Source organism: Pogona vitticeps, chromosome 2 (genome assembly GCF_051106095.1).
Source record: "Pogona vitticeps strain Pit_001003342236 chromosome 2, PviZW2.1, whole genome shotgun sequence".
In the NCBI taxonomy this organism is placed as follows: Eukaryota; Metazoa; Chordata; class Lepidosauria; order Squamata; family Agamidae; genus Pogona; species Pogona vitticeps.
In genome coordinates this window covers 232,538,056-232,556,739 of record NC_135784.1, presented here as the reverse complement: position 1 = coordinate 232,556,739, position 18,684 = coordinate 232,538,056, and the positions used below count along the sequence as shown (strand labels likewise).

General features: G+C 44.3%; 1 protein-coding gene across 3 annotated transcripts in view; it reads right to left on the bottom strand.

The window, feature by feature from the left end:
- PIP5K1B (phosphatidylinositol-4-phosphate 5-kinase type 1 beta) overlaps nt 1-18,684 on the bottom strand; it is a 140,666-nt gene that overhangs the window by 52,957 nt on the left and 69,025 nt on the right. For all 3 annotated transcript variants that reach the window (XM_072992178.2, XM_020805665.3, XM_072992179.2), the window contains exon 7: nt 18,123-18,422. In XM_072992178.2, coding sequence (XP_072848279.2) covers nt 18,123-18,422 — 300 coding nt within the window. The remainder of the gene's footprint in view (nt 1-18,122; nt 18,423-18,684) is intronic.

Below are 18,684 nucleotides of genomic sequence, written 5' to 3'. Positions count from 1 at the left end.
CAAAACACAATCTTAGCATCATTATAAATACTGCAGCTTATTTCAACATTGTGGGCTCCACTGGATTATACAATGAATAACAACAACAATCCATCTGTATCAGTAGGCACAGATAGCCTATAAAAATGAAGCAAATACAAGATACATATATATATCACACCAAGATAAACACTTAGAAATTCAGGACCCTTATTTTCTTCAACTAATTGGGAAAGTGTATTTATTTCACTTTCCTATAAAGCAAACATCAAATCAGGACACTGTACAATTATTTTATTCTAGTCTGTAATGCACGGATATGCATACATTCAGTTGTGTCAATGCTCCGAAAGATTTAAAGTGAAGACCCCCATTATGCTAGCAAAGTAAAAACATTTTTCACATGTAGAACATGCTGTAAGCCCAACATGCCAATACGCAAGTAAACCAATACATAAAATACCTTGGTCAGAATTCTACAGATTTATACAACCTTTCCAGGCTGTTCACTGTATGTCTTATTCTCCCTACTGTGCAACTTCGTCATGTGATGGGAATATGATGACCAGCTAGGGGAAAGTAAAAACTGCCTGTATGGTTGCCCTAATATATACAGTTTTCCTCAGAAAGAATGAGTCATGAGTTTAGATCTTATGGTGCCATTCCAATGCCATTCTAGCAGTACAACTTGGTGGGAGAGGATGATGTGTCCTATTTCTTAGCAGTCCCCTCATTCACCATCGGATATGCTCTGGTGGTCGGGACCCACAAACCCCTGAAGTACTTTCAGGGCGTACAGAGAACGTAGAGAGCTTCTAGGTGGAGCCATGTTGCATCAATCAATTTCTGTTTGTGGGTTGTTCAACTTATCCCAACATATTTAACATACAATGCAAACAAAACATAGAATAATAAAAGTAGCAGAATGCAAAATGCTTAAAAAAAGGTATCACAAAGTGTTTGTGCTCTAACCACTGCTAAAATCAAACTGAAAAGGGCTATGATGATGCAATTGTCTGAAAAAGATTCTGTACAATGTTCCTGGTCCAGTGGTTAGAGCACGTTTTTCTTTAAAATTGAATCTGATGAGGAATTCCTGGTGGACGAGTGGTGATGGTGGTTCGCAAATCTTTCACCAAGTGTTTGTGCTCTAACCACTGGACCAGGAACATTATGAAGAATCTTTTTCAGTCAATTGCACCCTCACAGCCCTTTTCAGATTTATTTTGGCAGTGGTTAGAGCACAGACACTTTGTGATACCTTTTGAAAGTTACTCCTTTTGTATTCTGCTACTTTTATTATTCTGTTTTGTTTGCATTGTATGCTGATTATTGTTGGTAGAAGTTGAACAACCCACAAACAGAAACTGATAGATGCAGTATGACTAAAGCATACTAATACATGTGGACTCTACTATGTTTAATTCCCAGTGTTCATCAAAAGATTAAATGCTGACATTTAAAATATTGATTTATCCATTAAATGTATAGCATATATAAACAGCATAATATTGTACAGTAAAGAGCACAATTTTAGATATACAGAAGTAATGTAAGATATTCTGTTATATTTTCTTACTTTTTATTCTAAATTAGGTGGAGAAGGCTTGAAACTGTTCTTAGGGAAAAAAACAAAATTGGTCTCAAAACACCAGTAATAAATGCCTTCTGAAACAATTGTTTATATGCTTACAACAGTACACACGAGAATAAAGGTAAAAGTGTTTTAGACCTCTGTAGATTATCTTACCATGTCATAATGTCTAAAAGACAAAATGGAGACCTATCCATAGAATATTAACCAGCTTAAAAGATTAAAAATCCAAAGCTATGCTTCTTCTGATCAATGATCATAATGAATAAGCTACTGAAAGCCTGGCACCTGCGCTGTGGAACCAATGTCTGGTTTGCAGCCTGGAACATTGTTCAGCTAGTTCTGACCAGGCACGCACAGAACTGAGCCATGCTTTGTTTGCTCAATGGCAAAGTGTCCAGACTGGTAAGAATTACATGTGTCCTTATCATTCAGTTTTGTCCCCAGGCTTTCCACTGCTAAAATGTACTCATAACTGAAAGATCTGCGAACCACCACCACCACTTTATCCACCAGGAATTTCTCATTAGATTTAGTTTTAAATATAAGGTCTCCCCCTGCCCCCATTTCCAAGTGTATAAGAAAATTTAATTCTGAAAATCCAGCCTGGGATCCAAAGATCTCTTTGTTTGCCCAGCTAGTGCAAGGCATGCACTGAGAAGTTTAGAATTTTCCTTTCCAAACACAGTTCTGTATATGGCTCTTTAGGTGCCACTCCAGGTTGGGAGGTTCTGTAAAAATAAATTTGACAGGATGGCCTCAATAAGTTTGAGCAATACTGCTTTACTTTCTCTGGGGTGTTAAATATAGTTCTTCTGGTGAGAAATCAAAGCTCTAATCCTTTTTCAGCAATGTGTTTTCTTTGGGAAAGGAATAATCAATTCTTTCTGGTATGAAACTACCATCCATATAAAACTGAGAAAGCATCCAGATGGTACATACAGTGCTTCAGGGTTGAGAACTTCTTTCACTCAAATATGTATAAAATACTAAGAAACACAGATACTGACTTTGTTCTCCTAAAGCCTGGGATCAGGAGTGATTTATGCATGGAATGAAAGGGGCAGTGCATGCAAACAAAGCAATATTCTATTGTGATGAAACTATTTCCTGAACGCTATTCTAATCATAAAACACACATCATGCACAACAGAACAGTCTCATACAATCCTGTCTCTAAAAAGCAGAGATGAAAAAGAGATGTGTGATGTAGGATGGGAGCTCACAACATTCTGATACTCAGAATGTTGCCTCCTCATAATAATTACTTTGTCTACACACAAATTGAACACCAGGGTATCATTCCTGCCCATCTTTGTGTGACATTCCTGTTACTTAATTATCTGGCATGGAAAAAAAACAACTTAATGTCAGGTGCCTGAAATAAAAACCACCCATCCTTATTCCAGAGGCACATGTCACAGCTACAAGATGCTTTGTTTCAAATTAAAGGGGGCAGACACAGCAATAGTGTTGTGGCAATTTTGAACAAACAGAAGGGGCAAAAAGAATATGCCAGGATTTTATTCATATGCATGTTAGGAACACACTTTAGTATAAGGTGAGAACTGACCCACACATCCACTCCAGCTTGTGTACCCTTTCTTTATGATGTCTGCCTTCAATCAAAGTCTTTATAGAGAACAAAATGGATCAATGATAGGAGAGAATTCTGTACATTGACATGGAGGAAATAATGTACAATGACATTTAAGTACAGAAGCCCTAGATACAACTGTCATAAATAAAAGTTCAGCACCTTTGTTTCTGTACCATATGCAGCCTGGCATATGCCAGGTCTCATACGCCATTAAGTTACTAGGTAGGGAAATCTTTATAGAAGCTGGCTTTAACTTCTCTTAGGAAACAAATAACTGAAATTGGCATGCATGATTAGATGGCCAAAAACTGTGAGGGGAATCATTTTTGTAGAGTAATTTTTAAGACTGCTTTTGTCTAGCAGCTCTAGCCCCAAGCAACACAGCTCCCAGTGACAACCATCATCCCTCCCCAAGGTGGTGGCGGCCAGGTGGGCTTCTTCACTGTTGCTCAGATTGGTCTTTTTTAAGATATAAGGGAATGGAGTACAATGGACATCTTGCACCTCCTGCTCTGGCAACCTGGGGGGGGGTAATTACTTCCACTAGCCCCCATCAGTCTCTGTCCTCAGTTGGGCCCCAGTGTTCCCTAGGCCTTCAGAGTCTTCAGTATGGGGCAGGGGCTGAGTTCACAACACTGACACCAGCCAGCTAATACCCTTTAGAGAGGCCTGATAATGCCAGGGCAATAAAGGTCCCCAAGTCCCAGCAGCTCGTCCTGCTACCAGATGATCTTCCACAGCTGCTGGTTCTGCTGCTTTCTCCACCAGTGCCCCAGTGGGTCCAGGCTTGGATGGAGGTTAATGGCGTCACTGTGAGGGCTTAGAAAGGGCAACAACCACCACTCCTCCGCCACATCCTTTCCTGGAGAAGTAAACCCCCTCATCCATCCAGGGGTCCTGTAGAAGCAGCACCCAGCCCTTCCCAGAGCTGTAGAACATAGAAGGGGGCTCCATGAATGGCCTGACCCAGTCCTCTGCCTCCGAGTCCACTGAGGAACACAAACTTATTTAGACTACAGTATAATCCTATGAAGTGAATATATTTTGGGCATTGTTACAAGTAATAATAAGCATTTATTAAACAAAAGGTTAGAATTTACCACAAGTTTTCAGACAATGGAATTGCAAAAAACCCTTTCACTCATTATATAAGAAATTATTATCACTTGTTCTGCTTAACGATTTTCTCTTGCTAAAAAGAGGTTACCTACCTGTAACCATAGTTCTTTGAGTGGTCCTCTGTGAATTCACACATATGGGTCTTGTCTGCGCCTGTGCTGGCATTCCCGGAAGATTCTAGAGCTAAAAGTAACAATTTTGTGGCGTGATTCCCCCACGAAGTACATGCTCTTCCCACCCACCACTCCTCTCAGTTCCTAAAATTTGTCTGCCGGGCAAAAAGTTCTGCAGTAATTAGATAAAACACCCATGGTGGACAGAGGGGAGGATGGGTGGGTAGTGTGAATTCACAGAGGACCACTCGAAGAATTATGGTTACAGGTAGGTAACCTCTTTTTCTTCTTCGTGGCCTCTGTGAACACACACATATGCAGCCCACCTGCAAAACCAGCAAGACCAACAGGCCTATGGCAGCAGGCAGTGAAAACAGCCAAGGACCAAAGGGGAAAGAGTGATTCTAGAAAGACCAGGGGAAATCACAAACACAGTCCCCCATTTAGGCAGTTGATTTTCCCGCATTTGGGGAAATCACAGGGGTCAGCACATCCAAAGTGCAACAGATGAGCCTTACCCTGGGAAAGAACAGGTTACTTACCTGTAAACATGGTTCTTTAAGTGGATTCTCTATGAATACACACTGATGGGTTAAACAGCGCCTGCGCTGGTTCCTCTCGGAATTTTCCAGAGCTATGAGGGAAAAGATACAATGTTTGAGTTGCCCTGCACTGCGCAAGTGCAGCCCGCCAAAAATCCCCAGTTCCATGTGCCCGCACATAGAGAGAGTTGGAACTCAATCAGCAGTGACGGACACGTGGGGAGGTTGGGCGGGTCGTGTGTATTCATAGAGAATCCACTTAAAGAACCATGTTTACAGGTAAGTAACCTGTTCTTCTTTAACGTGGTTCTCTATGAATCCACACTGATGGGTGACTACCAAGCTACTTACAGGATGGTGGGCCGTCACTGCAGCAGTGATGTAAGGATAGCCCTCCCGAATCTGGTCTCATTCTTGGCCCTGAGGTCCAGCCTGTAGTGTTTGATGAAGGTCGATACACTGGACCAGGTAGCTGCTCTGCATATGTCGGGGATGTCTACCCCATGCAGCAGGGCCGTGGATGTGGCAACAGCTCATGTAGAATGAACACGCAGGTTTTCAGGGAGAGGTTTGTGCTGCAACTCACAGGCCAACGAAATGGTGGAAACCAACCATCTGGACAGGGTCGACGTGGACGCAGCAGTCCCTTTTCGCTGGCCATAATAGCACAAGAACAGTCTGTGGACCTTCCTGAAGTCCTTGGTCCTTGAGATATAAAAGGATAATGCATGACGAACATCCAGACAATGGAGCGTGCGTTCAATATCTGAAGAGGGCTCAGAAAAGAGAGTAGGCAGCAACAGAGGTTGGTTGACATGAAACTCCGACACCACCTTGGGGAGGAAAGAGACATCTGGGTGTAACACCACCTTGTCCTTGAAAAACTGGAGGTAAGGGGAATCAGCCCGGAGAGCCGCCAATTCACTAGCCCTACGGGCAGAAGTGATTGCCACAAGGAACAAAGTTTTCAGGGATAAAAACTTCAGGTCACAGGTAGCCATTGGCTCAAAGGGGGGACGAACCAGTGAGTGCAGTACTGTCTGTAAAGACCACTGAGGTAATGGCCGTCTCACAGGGGGTCTCATGTTGGACAGACCTCTGAAGAAAGCTTTCACCGTTGGATGGGAAAACCATCTGGAGGATTGAGACCCCTTTGGTTGGAAAGTTACAATGGCTGAGGTGTATACCTTTAAGGTAGACTTGGTTAAGCCAAGATCAAACAGGTGTCTGAGATACAGTAGCAATGTAGATAAAGAGACGGGAGATGCTTGTAAACCCCGCTCTGTAGTGAATTTGAGAAAACCTTGCCACTTGTGTTGGTAGAGCCGCATGGTAGAAGGCTTTCTCGCCTTGTCCAGGACCTCCATTATTGATGGGATATCCTCCACGCTGTCAATTGGAGGGAGTCCAGGTCTGGGTGGAAGATCGACCCCGAGTCCTGAGTGATTAGGTGTGGGATGAGGGGAAGCTTGACCTTGTCGACTGCTGTCTGCAGAAGTAGAGAGAACCAAGGTTGTCTGGGCCACCAAGGTGCAATCAAGATTGCTTCTGCTTGCAGCTGGAGGGCTCTGACTACTGATCTCTGAACCAATGGCATGGGAGGAAACATGTATAGAAGGCCCTTGTGCCAAGGGATCATGAAAGCATCTCCCAACGATCCCGGGCCCCGTCCTGCCCTGGACGCGTAGCGGGGACACTTCTTGTTGGAGTCCTTGGCGAACATGTCGATTGTCGGAGTTCCCCACCTGTGGCAGAGTTCCTGAAAGATTTCTGAGTCCGGCTCCCATTCGTGATTTTGAGTGGAGCGGCGACTGAGCTCGTCTGCAATGATGTTGTCCGTGGTGGCTATGTGGATGGCTACCGGGTAGATGTGCTCCTGGTAGCACCACTCCCAGAGATGTATTGACAGAAACAGAAGGGACCTTGACCTTGTTCCCCCCTGCTTGTTCACATAAAACATCGCTGTGGTGTTGTCTGTGACGAGCTGAATCGCCCTGCCTCTCACAAGAGGTAGGAAGGACTTCAAGGCCTTTATGATGGCTAACAGCTCCAGGTGGTTTATGTGCAATTTTGTCTCCTGAGGGGACCACAGAGCGTTGATCTGATGACCCTCGCAATGGGTGCCCCATCCTAGTGGACTCGCATCTGTAGTGACTTGAGTTGTCAGATGGACAGGGCGGAAAGGACGCCCCACCAAAAGGTGAGGTCGGAAAGTCCACCATTGCAGCTGCTGTGCCAACTCTGGGGTGACAGTGAGGAGCTTGTTTTGACTGTCGAGGAGTGGATTGAAGAGGGACAGCATCCAAATTTGAAGTGAACGCATCTTGAGGTGAGCATGGGACAGGGTCGCCGTTGTAGAAGCCATGAGGCCTAGCAGATGTTGTGCAAGCCTTGCTTTTACTCTTGCCCTTGGCCTGAACTTTTTTATGGCTCTTACTAGCTTCTGGATGCGTTCTGGGGGCATGAACATCCGAGCGTGTACTGAGTCTAACCTCGCTCCAATGTAGTCCACCACCTGAGAGGGATTCAGCTTGGACTGTTCGTGATTGACGGTAAGACCTAGTGACTGTAACGTCTGGAGAACATACTGAGTGTCCTTTAAGGCCTGATGTCTGGACGTTGAGACAATCAGCCAGTCGTCGATGTAGGGAAACACCTGGATCCCTTGAAGGCGCAGGTATGCTGCCACCGGAGCCATGCACTTGGTGAAAGTCCTGGGTGCTGTGGAAAGGCCGAAGGGTAAGGCCACAAACTGATAGATGGTGTTGTTGAAGAGTAGACGCAGATATTTCCTGTGGCTCCTGTGTATGGTGACATGGAAATATGCGTCTTTTAGATCCAGGACCACAAACCAGTCTCCCTGCCTCAGAAGATGGATGATGGACTCTAAGAAGATGGATGATGGACTTGCGTGCCTTGAGAAACTTGTTGAGGCTTCTCAGATCGAGGATGGGACGAAGGCCCCCATCCTTCTTTGGAACCAGAAAGTATCGGGAGTAAAAACCGTCGAGGACATCCTCTGATGGTACCTTCTGGATAGCCCCTTTCTGAAGGAGAGTCAGGATTTCCTCCTCTAGGATCGGATCGAATGATGTAGGGTTGACCTGTCCTAGAGGAGGCAACTTTATAAACTCCAGGCGGTAACCGGAGGTGATAATGTTGAGAACCCAGATGTCGTTGGTGATGAGAGTCCAGTTGTGAAGGTAAGGAGAGAGGCGGGTGGTGTGGGAGGATGGTACTAGAACAGTCAGGGAGTCAAAGGTACTGTTTTTGTTTTCTTGCAGACGTCTTGAAAGACTGCTTCTTGCGAGGTGGTTGTGGTCTGAAAGCAACAGATGAAGAAGATGATGCCTGAGGAGGACGCTGAGAAGAGTTGCCTCCATAAGAACGGTAAGTACTGGTGGATGGCTGCTGATAGGAAGGGGAGGTATACTTTGAACGCCACTGTGGTTTGAACTGTTTAGTTTGAGGTTGCACTGAGTAGGACTTGGCTGTCTTTTTACTCTTGTGCAAACTCTCCAGGTTTTCATCGGTGTTTTGGCTGAAAAGACCTGAAGCATCAAAGGGGAGGTTTTCCACCCTAGTTTTAATGTCCTCAACGATATTAGCTGAACGCAGCCAAGCATGTCTCCTCAAGGTGATGAGAGAGGCAAAGTTCTTAGAAGTGGCTTCTGCTACATGGCGGGCGGCAAGCCGTTGATATTTGGACACCGTGAGGGCCTCAGCATGTGTATCTAGACAGAGCTGCCTTATATCTTCTGGTGCCATTTGAAGGACTGGGAGAACCCTGGACCAAAGTTGTTTTTGGTAGGCACCCATGGCAACCAGATAATTGACAGCACGTAGGGTGAAGGTTGTCATAGAATACATGCGACGTGCCAGGATCTCGAGCTTCCTTCCCTCTTTGTTGGTTGGGGTAGGGTGGCCCTTTGCTGGAGTCTTAGTAGAGCTAGACTCCACTATTAAAGAGTTAGGAGCCGGATGCATGAGAAGGAAAGAGGTATTCTCTCCATGCATTCTATACAGATTTTCAGTCCTCTTTGAGATAGTGGTAGCATTGGCAGGATGCTCCCAGAATTCCTTGATAAGATCCATCAGTTCTGGGATGAAGGACAGACTGACTGGATGTGTCCTCTCCGCCTCAATGTCTCCGAAGATTAAATTTTCTTCCCTTCTTGGAGACTGTTCGACCGCCAGCTTTAGAGCTTGGGCCATACGAGCAACCATTTGAGTGTAGGAAGAAAAATCTTCCGACGGAGAAGATGGTTTGAGGTTAGCCGCCTCTGGAGGTAAAGGCTCCCTAGGAACAGGGACTTCTAGGGACACCTCAGACTCATTGTCTTCTTCGACGTCGGAGGAATCTTCTTTGGGATGTTCCTCCTCCGAAGGATAGGAAGAAGGGGGGGAAGTATCCCCGAGCCCGAGGGTGCCGTTTTCGGGCACGAAGGAATCCCATCCTGAGGTTGCAGTGGTACGCCAAGAGGGACGACGGGAGCGTCCTTCGGCGCCGATGGTTTCGTGGAGCCCATATCCACCGGCCTCTTCGGGGGAGGACTTCGACGTGGAGACCGGGAGCGAGAGGATGAGGAATAGGAGTATTTGCTTCTCTTTCTCCTATGTCTCCTTTCTCTCGAGGTCGAAGAGGACTCGGTGGAAGAAGGGATTCTTCGCCGTCTCCGGTGGGACCTCTTCCGACCCCGACTGTAATCTGAGTCGGACGGTGAGGAGTCCCTTCGGCGTCGGTGGCCTCGTCAGTGCTTCCTTCGGTGACGGCGCTTCTTTCCCGGTGGCTCGTCGTCGGCCGAATTGGAAACTGGACGCCGAGGGATCGGGTCCTCCAGAGGCTTCGTTGGTCGACCCCGTGGAGGGGGAGGTGATGTAGAACGACCCGACTCCGAGAGGAGTGAAGGAGATCGGGCTGAGCGGAACGCTCTCGGCGCCGGCAACGAGCTTGTCGAGCTGGCTAACCGTAGGCGATTTCCCCAAGTCCACCGGAGGTGGTTGGCGAGGTGGAATGGGAGCGCCCTGATCGGAGACCGAATCCCGGTCCCGAGAAGAGTCTTCCAGGAGTGGAGAAGGCACCGACGCCGAGACAGGCGAAACGACCAGGGTTATCTCCTTGGTCTTCGGCTTAGCCTTCAGTGCGGCCTTGGATGCAGCTTTCTTTGTCGGTCCCGAGGTCGAAGCGGGGACATCGGCAGACTTCTTCCCCGTAGGCAATTTCTTAGACTTTGCCTTAGAAGCCTTCTTAGGAACATCTTTGGACGTCGACGGGGGTGAAGAGGAGACCAAAGTCACCTCCGAACGGACGGTGGAGACCGATTGGATAGACTCCATATCTGACGGTTGGGAAGCGGACAAAGTTCGGTTCCAAAGGAAAAACCTGAGTCGTTGCTGGCGAGATTTTAAGGTCGCCTTAGTAAATTCTTTGCAATGTCGACAATTTGAGGGCGAATGGGTTTCACCCAAACAGAACAAACACAAAGAATGGTGGTCCTGGAAGGGGAGCTTCCCGGAGCAGGCAGAACAGCGGCGGAAAGGTCCCTTTTTCGCTGACATAAGCTAAGCAGTCCACAAAGGCAGCAGAGAAAGTCAGTAATTGAAAGAATCCTGCTGGCGCGTGGCGCCTCAGCAGGAGGTAATAGGCCTCAATCAGGATCAAGCGGGAAGCGAAAGTACTTGCAATTATGCGCGTCAGAGGCAAAGGAAGGTCAGCCGGTCCGAATTCAGGGCAACGGAGATACGGATAGACGAAAGACAAGCCAGGTCAAGTCCAAAAATCCGAAAACAGCGAAAGGAGAATAAAATCTCAAGAGCTCTAACCGAGAGGTTCCAACTCCGCGGGCGGATAAATGGAACTGGGGATTTTTGGCGGGCTGCACTTGCGCAGTGCAGGGCAACTCAAACATTGTATCTTTTCCCTCATAGCTCTGGAAAATTCTGAGGAACCAGCGCAGGCGCTGTTTAACCCATCAGTGTGGATTCATAGAGAACCACGTTAAAGAAACTACTTTTACAATAATGCTATCTCCCCTGCCAGGTATGAGTTGGAATGGCCCCTGAACGTCCTGCCCCTTTCTGTGCCCTGTCCCCCAAAGGCATGGTGACCCCCCGGCTACACCTCCTGATCAGAACAGGGCTGCACAGCCCCAGTCCTGAAAGAGGCCAAGAGAGCTACTCAGTGTTTTGGGGTGCCCCACAGGACCCCCATCAGGGGCTGGATGTTCCTCCCACAATCCTCCAGTGCACAGATACTGTATTAGCATACCTAATATGCGGGGAAGGCAGGGAAAGCGGGGAAATTCAAACTTTCAGTTAGTGAAGAGGCTGCTTGTCGGCTTCCTTGCTAGTCCAAGCAGTTAGAGAGCTGGGAGAGAGACCTGGGACTGCCTAGTGTCGTTTTAAAATGTAAAATTTAGTTTAAAAGCTGTTTGTTTGGGGTTAGTGCTTGGGTGAAAAGGTGCTCTGTTTGAATTAAAACTTGCTTGTGTAGAAACGTGCATACCAGTACTTGCTTTAAAAGCTACCTGGGAAGCCGTTCAGACCAGCGCCGATCAGCTGTTAGGTGGGGAGAGGGGAGGGGAAAGGAGCAGGAGTGGAGAAGAGCACAAAATGGCTGCCGTCTGCCGGCTCGCTTTTAGCTGTTTGGTGCTCTTTTTTGGCTGTTCTGGGGTCTATTAAGGCACTGTGAAGAGCAAGGCTCAGTCTACAGTACCTGGCAAGTGTCTTTCTTTTAAGTGTTTTAAAGTTTCTGACCTTTCCCCCCCATAAAAATGCATTAATTAATTTTCAATGCATTTTTATGGGAAATTTGGATTCAACTTGCAAACCTTTCAACTAGTTCTGGGCATCTAATAGAGAATGTATTTCCAAAGGGTGTTGCAGCAAGGAAACTAACTGTGCCTTGTGACTTCTAACTGGATTACAGTACCTGCTTCCTGATACCAGCTACTATAGTTTGTATTCAGTTTTTTTGGCTCATCAAGAACATTGCTCATGGCTTTGTGTGGCCTAATCTGTTGTGCCTTGCATGCTATAAACGTTCAATTATGACAGAAAATGGAGATTTGGTCTTATGCTGAGCATGTGCTACTGCTGGTGAATGGGATCGGGTTAAGCTTTGTGTTGCTGTTCTTTTGCATAACCTAAAGTAAATAAGGAAAACCAACTGTTAAATAGTTTAATTCCACTATTTATCCTCCACACAACTAAAAGGGACCTCTCAATGCAGTGCCAAATCAGACAAACCATTTCTAACTTAATATAGGCTTGAGCTGTAGCTGAGCAGAGTTGCACAACAATCTCATCTGTCATTGAGACATTTCTATAAGCATGGGGAGGAGGTGGATGAAAGGAAATGTAAAATATAGGTAGAGTGATATAAGTCTTATCACTGGCTGATAATGGTCTATATGTACTTGAATTAAATTTATGGTACACAAATTTATGGTACATAAACTAAAGTACACAAAGCTTTAAGTCTCTCCATTTGTTAATGACAGTGGTAATGGTTCTTAATGCCAGTGTTGACTGCTGTTCACTTTACATGGTTCAAATGTTATTCTTTTATAGTTTATTAAATATTTTATTACACTATTAGTTTCAGAATATATCTTCCCTGTTTTCCTCCTCTAAAAATTAGGTGCGTCTTAAGGTCAGGTGCGTCATATGGAGCAAAAAATACGGTATGTGTCCTATAAGTCGATTATGATGAACCAGTCTCCCTGTGAAACCAAGGGGATAATAGTGTCCAGTGTGAACATTCTAAATTTGCAGGGTCAAATGAAATTGTTAAGATTTCTCAAATCGAGGATAGGACAGAGTCCTCCGTCCTTTTTTGGGACCGTAAAGTATTTTGAATAGATGCCATGGTACCAGTCTGAGGAAGGGACAGGGATAATGGCCTGCTTGGATAGGAGAGTAGAGACCTCCTCCTGGAGAGTGGAAGAAAATGGTGTAGAGCGGATGAGCCCCAAGGAGGGCAAAGCGTCAAACTCAATCATGTAACCATGGGCTATGATGGACAGGACCCATCTATCATTGGTAATCGTACTCCACTGATGGAGAAACGGTGCTAATCTAGTTTGGAATGGAATATGGAGAGGCCAAAGGAGATTTTAAAAATTAGATATTCCGTTAATATGGCTTACCCTTTCTTTGGCCCTTACGAAAGGGTTGATGTTGATGTGGTTGGCCTGGGGAACGAAAGGACGGCATCAGTAGTTGTGGATTTGTAGGAGACCTCTCGGGTTGTTGAGGACGATATTGCATGTACAGGTGGAACCATTGGGATTGATACTGTTGATAAGATCTCGGAAACGACTGGTTGTTGCGATATTGGGATCATTGAAACCCAGAAGATTGCTGGTATGAGTACGACTTTGCTGTCTTACGGATCTTATGGATATTCTCCATGGTCTCATCTGTTTTGAGGTTGAAGAGACCCGTACCATTGAAAGGGTGATCTTCAAATCACGATTTAGTTTCAACTGACATCATGGAAGATCTTAGCTAGGCATGGCATCGAACAGAAATTGAGGAGGCTAAGGTTTTGGATGCAGCTTCTGCTGCATGTCTCGCTGCAATTCTCTGGCGCTTAGTGAGGGCTATAGCTTTGGAGTGAGCATTGATTACATCAGTCTTTATTGATTCTGGTGCTGATTCAAGGAGTGGTAGGACCTTGTTCCATAGGTAGTGTTGGTATGCCCCTACTGCGGCTTGGTAGTTGATATTTCTCAGAAAGAATGACTGTAGAGAACTGATCCGTCTGCCCAGGATTTCTATTTTTCTCCCCTCTTTATTTACAGAGGTGACCTTGGATCTGTTGTGTCCACGAGATTGACTGGACTCTACAATGATGGAATTAGGCAGGGGGTGTTTATTGAGGAATTCAATTTCAGCACCGTGAGTCTTATATTGTCAGTTCTTCGCAAAATCTGCATCATGGAAGGAGGCTTGTCCCATGTTTCTTTGATGAGTTTCAGGATGGATTTATTGAAAGTCAAACTGAGTGGAGGGGATCTCTCTTGGTTGATGTTGTCGAACACTGGATCTGCCTCTGGAGATGGTGGCTCTTCAATGTTCAAATGTAGTGCTCGAGCCATTCTGGATATAAGTTGAGAATATGAAGAAAAATCCTCCGAGGGGGAGAAGGGATGAGTATCCCTCATGTCGTCAGGAGGGGTAGGGAGGTCCGGATATGAGTGGGACTGAACCTCAGAAAGATCGTTGTCAGAAGAGGGGGATGAGCTAAGCAATGATGGGTACCTTGGGTCAGCGAAAGGATGAAGAGGCTCATGGTACCATGGTTCGTGAGTTACTGTAGGCTCCGATGGGATTTGAGTGATGTGAAGTGAGTGAGATGGGATCGAATGATCATGCTTCTTGGATTTCGATGTTGATTTAGGTCGTTTAGATGGTTGATTAGGGAGTGATGTCAAAGCAGGTGATACGGTTTTCTTAGACTGATGTCAAGTCTTCGGTGAAGATGCCTGTGAATGATCTGGTGTATAACGAGCCCGTTTCTGTTGTTCAGAATGATACCGTTCAAAATGAGACTGCCATAGGGATGGGTTGAAAAACTGGTATGGCATCATGGGGAATGGGAAGTAGTCCCCATATGGCATAATGGGCCTTGATGGCGAGATATGCTTTTGCTTTTCCACACACTTCCTAGGAGAAGGAGGAGGTGTTTCAGGATACAATGCTGAACTTTCAGCTGCCCGACCTGATGGAAGGTTGGAGTGAGCCGAGGCCGGGCTGGACAGAGGCGCAGCCACAAAGAGGCCAATGTTCGGTGTTAAGTTTGATGCCGTAGTGGAGGCTGTAAGTTGTTGAGCCATCCCCTGTTCTGGAGGAGTCTTCACGAGTCCCACGACTTCAATTCCTATAGAGACTCATCTCTATCGGAATTGAAGTCGTGGGACTCTCGTGAAGACTCCTCCAGAACAGGGGATGGTTGGGGGGGGGGGTTGAAGAGGATCAGTGTGAGGAGGCTTATCTCGCTTAGGCTTTTTTGTGGTGGACTTAGGTTTCTTTTTCCCAGTGAGATCGTGCACCCAGGAAGATGACTTAGCGGTAGTAGACGATCTCTGTTTAACGCCAGACTTGGATTTATCTGCAGGCTCTTTTGGCAGCAAAACGGGCACCCTGGCTTCAGGAGTGGGCTGGCCAGAAGCGAGCGTCTCGCTTGAGGAAGTGAGAGATCTTACCGCCTCCGTAGATGGTGCAGGAGGGTTCATCACCGCTTCCCAAAGGTAAGACCTCAGTCTTTGCAGTCTTTGTTTTAATGCCAGTCTGGTTAGATTTTTGCAGGCAGCGCAAGAGTGGGTTGGGTGATTTTCGCCCAAACAGAAGAGGCAGTCATTGTGGCCGTCCAAAAGGGCGATTCTATTTGCACAGGAGATGCAATGTTTGAAGGGTGCCTGATAGGCCATAAGAAAGGGAAAGAAAGTAAGGCGAAGCCGGGGGGGGGGAATCAAAACAGTGGGAAAACAGAGAAAAACACAGCAAAATAAATGGAGGGGTAGCTGATTAAATAGTTAAGAATAGGAAAAGATCAATATAGAACAGAAAGAGAGGGAAAAACTTCTCAAAAAGAGTTGCAGGCTAGCTCAGTCTTTCCAGAGAACTGTACAGCTCGGCGGAAAAAAGGAACTGAGAGGAGTGGTGGGTGGGAGGAGCATGTACCTCGTGGGGGAATCACAGCACGAAACTGTTACTTTTAGCTCTGGAATCTTCCAGGAATGTCAGCGCAGGCGCAGACAAGACCCATATGTGCGCATTCACAGAGGGCACGAAGAAGGAGAATCTGTTTATTTTCACTGGGCTACACTTTTCCATTGCCTCATAGATTTGATGCTACAATTAGCCTCTTGACATCACAAGGCTGGAAGGGAGATATAGACTCACAGAGCAGAGATTCTTATGTATTGTGCATAATCATTATTTGCTTGAGTTCATCCCTTGAAATTACAAAAAAGAACAATGTCCTTTGTTAGGAAAAATGCCTGATGAAGATGCAGCCGATTATTAGATCATCTCAACCTCATGCTCAAAATCTAAACAAAAGGTGATTTTATGTACACTAACAAGACTTGACATAAGGCTATAGTGTGGCAGTAAACGCTGCAGTCTTTCCATGAGGGATGCACTTTCTTATAACCCCATTTCAACCATGCTGCTTCCTCATCCAAACATTTTTGCCAAAAATGTCATATCAAGTCTGTTATGAGTCCTAAAAGTCCCCCCTTACAGTTTTCCTTACAATGCACATAATCAAAACATTTATGATGTAACACAACAGGAAAGTTGATACAATCTTCCTTTCACACCCTCCCCATTTCTTATACTCTACTACAGTATAAGATTCAGGAATTAGCATGTACCCTGCATTCTTGTGTTTCCACATGTGACGTTGTAACTCCTTTTCTTGCAACATAGGTCTTATTAAGCTCTGGAGGGCAACAAAGATGCTTTCATGAGCATTCAACATTCTGTCCCTTTCTTGGAAAGAAATTTCAAAGCTTTGAGTGGAACTGATAGTCACTTAATTTAGTTATCAATTGATGACAAATTTACTGAAGCAATGTAGTGCATAATTACAATTCACCAACCCTTTCCAAAAAATAACACTGTGATATTTTAACAACTGTTTAACAGAAGAACAGAATGAAAAAGAAATTCTAAAACCAACTTTTCCACAGATTATATATGTGACAGGTATCTGAAAACTGCATTTCCTAATTATATCAAAATTTTAATCTGGAGATAATATCCCAGGGCTATCTATCTAGGGCCTATATGGGGCAAGGAGAGATTCAGGTTAATGAGGCACCATTTTCAAATATTGCATTCAACCTTTGACATAGTCTCCTCATATTAGCTCACCTTATCCTTATGGTATTAGGCAAATTACTTGTTTACTGTGCTAGGCAATTTTAGATAACTATTGCGCCTGGTTTTTATGCTGCACTTAACTGCTATTTGTCATTTATACTTTTTAATTCAGTGTTTTTATGATTTATAATTGTTTTATTTTTAAACTAACTTGAAAACTATGTTGAAGGGCACTGTAGAGATCCATAAACAAATAACTGATTAAACTTAAATATGTGTATTTTAGAATACTAGTGCATGACATAAATTTCTAATACTACCAAACAGAATCTGGATTAACAATTCTGTTCCCTGTAAATTTGACATATAACAAACAGTATTAACCTGGATTATGTACTGAAATCTATTGCTGCAGGGCCTATTGCAACATATGGCAGCAGTTTGTACAGTGCCTAAAAACCTAGACAATGTACAAAATACAAAAATAAACAAAAATTTTCTTTAGTAATTCATCCCTGTTTAGACAGAAATGTGGCTGAAAATTAAAAAAGCTTTGGGAAAGAGAAGGCAAAAAAAAACAATTAGATGGGAATTGCTGAAATAAATAAGTCTTGAGATTTTTTTAAAGACAGAAAAACAACATGATTATTGCCTGATAAACGAGTTAGGCAGATAAAGAGCAGTAAGACAAAAAACATAGACTCAAAAAATAATGGAAGAAATACAAAGGTTAACAAACTGCAAAGAAATGGTGGAAAAAAATGATAACTACTCAGAGAATGTGAAAACAGGCAACAAGCAGAAGCTAGAGCCTTTGAAGGCAAGTAATAGAATCATACACTGAATGCAACGAGAAAAAAGTACCCAGCAAAGAAAAAACCAAGGCAGAGAAACATGATCAAAATGCAACCTGGGAATAAGAGCCCTGGCATTGAATGGAGTCAACCAACTAAAAAGGGCACTATAACAATCCATCTGGGACAAAATAAAGAAAATGAACCAATATTTAGGCTGAAGCAAGAGAAATAAAATTGTATTTGACAACTGAAAATGACAAAACTTGGCTAGTGTTGAAATTGGGGGGGGGGGGTTTGAATGAAAGAGGAAAATGCCATAAACCATCAAGACCTCTAGCTTTAGAAATAAAAGTAATATCATCATAAATGAATGAAACAACATGGGAAAACAAGGGTTTGCAGAGAAAATAAGAAAGTCTACCCCTGAAAAGTTTAGATAAATAAACAGTAATCAACTGCAGCTTTTGCCACATTTATATAATGCCATGTAAGAGCAGAAATATGGCCTGACACTTTTTGATATCCAAATACTGTACTTACCCTACAATCCCTCTGTAGTGTTTTCATTAGTGCGCTGTGAGTTTCTGAGTCAAAATATAATCCTTCGTGCATATCTTGCAAAAAATCCAAATCTTTAAAGGTAGGATTGGACTTTTCTCGCTCTTTTCTGGAGGCCCTTCTTTTATATGTAGAACCTTTCAAGTCATATGTGAAATGCATCTTCAGGGCTCGAGGCAGAATATTGTTCATCACAATTATTCTGATATTAATTCCCCCTGATTGAACACAATAGAGTCCATAAAATTTTGGCAAGAGTGTCCTTGGATTCTGGTTGAGATTCTTTAAAATATAAAACAAAAAAGAATTAATTAACATTTACTACAGATATTTCTACATGCATGTAAATATAAACGGAGAAATAATTTCTATTCCAACAACCAAGACACCTACTTTTATAACTACTACTTGGGTAAAAGACTCCCCCCCCCCAAAGCACTGCCAAGGACTGCATTCTTGTTCCCTATTCATATATTAATTAATAAATATATTTTTGTATTCGTGAAGGCTTTCACGGCCGGGATCTAATGGTTGTTGTGGGTTT